The sequence below is a fragment of the Convolutriloba macropyga genome, unplaced genomic scaffold (assembly GCF_964194025.1).
Source record: "Convolutriloba macropyga unplaced genomic scaffold, txConMacr16.3 SCAFFOLD_6206, whole genome shotgun sequence".
Taxonomy (NCBI): Eukaryota; Metazoa; Xenacoelomorpha; order Acoela; family Convolutidae; genus Convolutriloba; species Convolutriloba macropyga.
The window spans coordinates 6,580-13,203 of NW_027449385.1; the positions used below are offsets into that span (position 1 = coordinate 6,580).

The following is a 6,624-nucleotide window of genomic DNA, read 5'->3' on the forward strand; positions in this document are numbered from 1 at the left end:
ACAGGCGGGTCTGTAGGGGAAACAGATTGCTGGTGATGGCCAGGGGAGGGGAGGGCAGGCGATGGTGGCTCTTGAGAAGTGTGAGTAGGGATAGGGAGGGGTTGAAGGAGACTAACCCGCTGCCGGATGACGGATCAGGAGGATGGAATAAAGCGCATCATCGAGCTGCTGCAATCGGACCGCGAGGAGACGGCGGTGGCGGCTGTCCTCGCCTTGGAGCGGCTGTCTTATAACGACAGCAACAAGGCAGCGATCGGGCGCCTCGGCGGGGTTTCACCCCTCGTGGGGATGCTCACCCGCGCCGGCAGCGACCGCGAGGTGCTGGCAGCAGCCCGGGCACTGGAGAACCTCGCCCTGGACGACCGCAACAAGCAGGCCATTGCATGTGCCAACGGAATTGAGCCCTTGGTGGCGATCCTTGCCAGCGGTGAAGAGCAAAGCCGCATCGCTTCAGCAAAGGTGCGAGCGGAGGCGGGCTGCGGCGGGGGGAGAGTAGGGAAGGCAGTCCCCACACGCTGAGAGGGAGGTTCAGGGATATGGACAGGAGAGGCGAGTCCTGCCGGGGTTAAGGCCATGGCCATGGGGATAGGCATTCCTCTCTGAACTGTGGAACAAGAAGGGAGGGCAGAGCCCCTACTCGGGGTGGGTAGTGGCACGTAGGGAAGCCGCCTTGCCCCACAGTGCCCCGGCATGAGGATTCTGTCAGGGGTCGGCGGCCAAGGCTGGGCATAAATCAGCAGCTCCGGTGGGGCGCAGTCCGGGGGCGACAGAAAGGGGACGGTTGGGGTGCGTGCAAGCACAGCTAGGACGCGGCGGCAGGACAACGTTTCACTGTACACAGGAAGCTGATGGAAGAACATGAGGGTGTGATGCCGGGCAATGGCGCAGGTGTGTGTGTGTGTGGGGGGGGGGGAGCAGAGGGGAGGACTGGTGTTTCCTCCTTGACCGCGCCTGTCTCTCTGTCTGTCTGCAGGTCCTCACCAACCTTGCGCTGGACGAGGTGAACCGCACCCTGATCTCTGCAGCGGGGGCAGTGCCTCTCCTGGTGGAGCTCCTCCGCGACGGAAGTGACGAGGGCCAGGAGGCGGCCGCGGGCGCTGCTGAGAACCTGGCCCTCAGCCAGGACGTCTGCTCAGAGCTCGCGCTGATGGGTGCAATCCCTCCTCTTGTGGCGATGATTGAACACGGGAGCGATACCGGCAAAGAGACAGCGGCGGGGGCTATCGAGAACATGTCTCTCAGGCCGGACCTATGCCCACACGTCGTTGAGGCCGGCGCCATTGCCCCTTTGCTTCGGGTGAGGCCCAGCAGAACCTGCTCCCAGCTTGCTCGGCCGCTTGAATTCAGGGGCTAGACTTGCAGGCACAGTTTTGCATATGCGAGAAGTTGGATGGGCGGAACGCTGGCCCAAGGAAGTCAGGAAGGCGCTGCCTCAAGCAGGGGAATTGGCAGCTGAAAGGGTAGGGGCAGGGAGAAGGGGAGGATTGAGAAGGGGCAGTGACGGGGCCGGAGGGAAGGAGGCGGTGACAGGGAAGAGTGTGGCAGTGGGGGTTGGGGTTGGGGGGTGGGGGCGGGGGGGTGGGTGGGCACTTTGCCTCAGGCCGGTAGAAGCTGGGGCACGGCACAATTATCATATGGGATGGCTTCGAAGGCGGGATCCATGCTCTGAACACCTGCCACGGCTGTACAGATGCTGATGAGCCAGTCCCCCGGAGTCCCCGAAGCAGCCGCCGGGGCCCTGCAGAACCTCGCCTTGGGGGCCGACAGCCGAAGTGCTATCACGAGACAGGGTGGCATCGCCGCCTTGGTGCGCCTCCTCGAGGAGGGCAGCTCGATGGCATGGGAGGCAGCCGCCGGGGCCCTCGGCAACCTGGCGCTCGACACGGACAGCCGGTCTTTGCTGGTACGGGAGGGCGGTGTGCCTTCCCTGGTCCGCCTGCTGGGTGGCACCAACCCCGGGGCCAAGGAGGCAGCGGCCGGAGCCATTGAGAACATCTGCTTCGACGATAATCACTGCCATGCTGTGGCGGAGGCCGGGGCGGTGGAGCCTTTGGTTGGCATGCTGCAGGACCGCTCAGACAGTCTTAAGGAGGCGGCGGCGGCTGCGCTCCGGCGGCTATCATCAAAGCTGGACGAGGTCAAGGTACTGTTTGATCCTCACGCTCACCTGTGGCGGGACCCATGTCGCCGTCCCCGTCCCCGTCCCCGTCCCTCCTCTACCATGTCTCGAACCTCACATTATGCCTGCTTCTCCTCTGCCTGTATACCTCCGCCCCTGAGAGACTCAGCCCTCGCTTGCGCCTAAACGGCCCCCCGGCTACATGCCCGCCACCCACGATGGGATATGGCATTCTTTGCTGGCAATGTGTCACATCCATGCTTTCCTCTTCCTGATGACTTCCCCTGGTAATGACATAGCCCTGAGTTTGCCGCAGCTATGGTCCAGCAAAGCCCCAGCCACGACTGCCTCCCACTCCGCCCTCACTGTGTGGTGGGCCTGCAGATGTCAATTGCCGCAGCAGGTGGCGTCACCCTTCTCGTGCAGCTGCTGAGGAACGGCAGTGACAGCGCTCAGGAGGCCGCCGCTGGCACTCTGGAGAAGCTGAGCACTGGCCCCGAACAGATGCTCGCCATCGCCCAAGTCGGGGGGCTCAGCGCTCTTCTCAACCTCCTCCAAAAGGTCCCCTCCTGTGCCCCCCTCCCAGCCATTCTCTCTCTCTCTCTCTCTCTCTCTCTCTCTCTGCTGGATTTCTCTCAGCCCGCCGACCCATCATACTCCCCGGGCCCCCACCCGTCCGTCCCACGCCGACGTCTCACCCCTGCTCCTGGCAGAGCCACAGACAGATGTACGCCCACCCAGACACACAGATGGGGTCAAACGACCGGGCATGACAGGGCAACAGACACATCGATTCCAATGTCAGGATCGCCTCGAGAGATTTATTGCTGACCAGCTTCCCGCGTCCGCTCACAGGGCAACCCGGACGCCATTGAGGCCGCTGCCCGCACCATCGCCAACTCCGCCAAGCTACAGCAGAACAGCGATGCAATCCAGAAGATGGGCGGCATTGAAATCCTGGTGGACCTTCTTCAGGTGCCGTCCCCCTGAGCTTTCTTATGTTCACACCCATCTCCCTGACTCTGCCTACACTGCCCACTGCTTTTCGCTTCTGGCGTCACCTCAGTCGCCGACATTCGCAGCGCGATTGCTACTGAAGAAAGGGACTCGGGTCGGGCTCGGGTCTGCTGTGATGCCACGACGGCAGCTGTAAGGGCCTTAGAAGGGAATCAAGCCCCGGCCCCGATCATTTGCCACTGCATACCATGACTTGTCTTTTCATGGCCCCCTCCGCATTTTCTACAACGCCACAGAATGGAGACGACGCCGGGCGGGAGGGCGCTGCGAGGGCGCTGCAAAACATGTGCCTCTCAGAGCACAACCGGCAGATGCTCGCTGACCTTGACGGCGTTTCCGCCATCATGGGGCTTCTGCTCACAGGCTCGGAGTCAAGCAGGTGGGGACGCCCCACACATCTCAGCCATGTGCAATCGCCCTCCTGTCCTGCTTCTTCTTCTGTCCAGTGTCACACCCTCTGGTCCCATCTGTCAACCGGCTCTTGGCCATCAATGTTTGCATTGCCTCGCCCCCTTCCATCTGCCCCCCCCCCCCCCCCCCCCCTCCGTTCTCCTCTGCCCTTTGCCCGGGCCAAGCTCTGAGCCTCATCCTCCCCTTACTGCTCCGCCTCCCGTCCTATACTCTCACCGTCCCGGGCAGGGAGCTGCAGCATTTGCTGCGCCCATCCTATCCTTGCTGGTGCCCTCCTCTCAACCCCCGTCTCGCCCCGCCCCCTCCCCTTGCCTGTCCTGCTCACCATCCATCTCCCATCTCCTGCCCTCCCGCCGCACCTGCCACCTCGTTCATCATGTCTCAAGCTCGCCCCGTCCGTTAACCCACCTGTCCAGGCTTGTGTGCTTCGAAAGTCCGGACGGCTCCCCGTGCCTTTTCAGTCCCTCGCTTGGCAATTTGCTTCTCCCATGGAACGTTCGGACACTGTGACGCTGGCTAGCCTCCTGACGGTGCCCTGCGATTGATGCTCACAGGGAAGCGGCGCTCGGCACCATTGAGAACCTGGCGCTCAGCGACCCGAACAGGGTGCAGCTCATGAATCAAGGGGGGCTGGAGGTGCTTGCTGACATTCTCAAGGGCAGTGGCATCAGTAAAGGGCATAGACTGGCCGCCACGAGAGCACTCATCAACTGCGCCTCCAATGACCTCTGCAAAGAGCGAATCGTTCAGGTCAACCCCCCCCCCCCCCCCCCCCACACACACACACACACACACACTCTCGCGTCGTCTGGCTTGCCTTCCACGCACTGAAGTCTTCTCTCCCTCCTCTTTCGCCGCCTCACCCCAGCCCACATCCTCACCAATCGCCCTCTGGAGGTCAACCTCGCCTTTGCTTCCCATCGCCTCTCCCTCACCCGCGCCCACCGTGTTACACGTCACACCCAGCCTCGTCATTTGTCCCTGCTCCCAGTCCTGACACCGGTCCTTGCCTGCTCGATGCTGCAACTCCGCCCCGTCCCCTCCCCTCCCCGTTAGCCACCTCTCATGCGACGAGCCTTCCTTTTCTTCCCCGCAATTTTGGGGCGCCCACAAAGCCGGACCCACAGCTGATTGAACCTACACGCCGGCTTTGCCTACCAACTTGCAGGTCGGCTGTGTGCGGCCGCTGGTGCACCAGCTGAGTATGCCGGACGAGGCTCTGCAGGAGGCGGCTGCCCGAGCTCTGCAGAACCTCAGCCTGTGGGATGACAACCGGGGGATTATCGCCTTGGAAGGCGGCATCCCTCCGCTCCTCGCCTTCCTGCAGAAAGGAAACCTAGAAATGAAGGTCAGCCAGCGCCGCCTCACGACACCGGAGGCAGTTGTCTGTCTGTCTGTCTGTCTCCCTCACTCTCTTTCTCTCTTTCTCTCGAGCTGGGGCGTGGGGCAGTGCAGAACAAGAGAAGGGGAGCGAAGCGGGTTTGGAACCTGCATTCAGGATATGGAGACTCTGGGGAAAGACAGCTCAAAGACAGCTCTTGCGGCCGAGAGACGCCGGAGGAAAAGATACAGCAGACGGAGCCGAGGCGTGGTGGTGAGAGGGCCGCTCAGAAGGGCAAAACGCACGGAGTCATCCAGGGACGACGGGCAGGCATCAGGGAAATCGATTACCAGAATCGACCAGGATCATGGGAGAGAAACTGTCCAGCTGTGCGGTATCTGGTTTGAGTGTGAGCCCGGCCTCGCAGGAAGTTGCGGCCCGCACACTGTGGAGTCTTGCCGTGCTGAGCGACAACCGCGAGGTCATCGTGCGGGCCGGGGGCGTGTCCCTGCTGCTGGACCTTATGCAGAGCGGCACCGACAGCGGGCGGGAGGCGGCCGCGGGCGCGCTGCAGAACCTAGCGATCGACGAGGATATCAGCATGTCTGTGGAGCGTGCCGGCGGCCTCAAGTTGATCGTTGACCTTCTGTCCAGCAAGGAGGTAGCCTGCAGGTGGGCAGCCTACGTACATCTCCTTGCCGTCAGCCGTGGGTTTTCCCCTGCCCTCCTCTGTGCCTTCACCATCCGGCCTTGCTATCCGCCTATCCCTCTGGCCGCAAGTGCCGCTGTCAGCAGACAGTGTCTATCTGTCAATGCGTCAGTGCCCGTTAGGAGGGAAATGTCAGTACCATGGCACCCACCCATCCTCACCAACAGCCTCCCCCCCCCCCCCCCCCCCCCCGCGTGCGATTGCCATCGCTCCCCTCGGCCTACACAGGGTGACTGCCATGGGCGCCCTTCAGAACCTTGTGTTGAACGAGCACAACAGGCAGTCGACCGCAGCTGTGGCGTCCATCCCTGCACTCGTGACTTCTATCTCAGAGGGGCTGCCACCGGAGCAGGAGGCGGCAGCGGGTGTCCTGCGCAACCTCGCGATGTGCGACTCCAACTGTGAGCGCATGGCTCGGGCGGGGGGCAACGGAGCCGCTCATCCGGCTCCTGCAGGACGGTAGTGCTGCAATGCAGGAGGTGGCAGCCGGCGCCCTTGAAAACATGCTGCTCACTGAGGGAAGCGACGAGCTGGTAGACCCGGCCGTCGTGGCTCCCCCCCTGGTCGCTGTGCTGATGTCGGGCAACAGGGAAGCTCGCAACGCTGCCATCGGGGCCCTGGAGGGCATTGCTCGCGAGACGGATCGCTTGCGGGACATGCTGCGCGGCCTTGGCGTGCTGCCACGCCTCGTGGACGTGCTGGCGGCCCTCCACGGCGGGCGAGGTACCGGACATCGAGAGCGCGTCCCTCACTGCCGGCCTGCTGGAGTCGTTGGCTGTGGAGCAAGGCTGCGCAGACGAGATTGTGCAGAGGGGAGCATTGCCCCCATTTCGCGGCTCTTCTCCGGGCGGGTTGCGAGGACGAGGACGTTGACACAACTGCTGGAGAAGAGGTGCGCCAAGCCGCCCCCCCCCCCCCCCCCCCTGGCACCCCGCCATCACCGCTTCCCTGTAGCTGCTTGACCTCTGCTGCACTCTCCCTCCCCTTCACGCCAAACCCGATATCTACTCCCTTCGCCCAAGCCCTCATGCTGACGCCCTCAGCCGC

The 6,624-nt window shown here is 63.2% G+C and overlaps 1 protein-coding gene across 1 annotated transcript; it reads left to right on the forward strand.

The window, feature by feature from the left end:
* The first annotated feature begins 288 nt into the window (after positions 1–288).
* On the forward strand, positions 289–6,040 carry LOC142355008 (uncharacterized). The gene is made up of 10 exons (XM_075407317.1): positions 289–459; positions 974–1,297; positions 1,691–2,143; positions 2,504–2,680; positions 2,975–3,094; positions 3,373–3,515; positions 4,102–4,297; positions 4,716–4,895; positions 5,296–5,540; positions 5,806–6,040. The coding sequence occupies exons 1-10, from the start codon at positions 289–291 to the stop codon at positions 6,038–6,040; spliced, it is 2,244 nt and encodes a 747-aa protein (XP_075263432.1).
* Positions 6,041–6,624: the final 584 nt, after the last annotated feature.

Excerpts from the sequence above, each read along its gene's own strand:
- LOC142355008 (XM_075407317.1), top strand. The coding sequence starts at position 289 with ATGCTCACCCGCGCCGGCAGCGACCGCGAGGTGCTGGCAGCAGCCCGG. Across the intron at positions 1,298-1,690 it reads CCATTGCCCCTTTGCTTCGG|ATGCTGATGAGCCAGTCCCC; the intron begins GTGAGGCCCAGC and ends ACGGCTGTACAG. Across the intron at positions 3,095-3,372 it reads TCCTGGTGGACCTTCTTCAG|AATGGAGACGACGCCGGGCG; the intron begins GTGCCGTCCCCC and ends ACAACGCCACAG.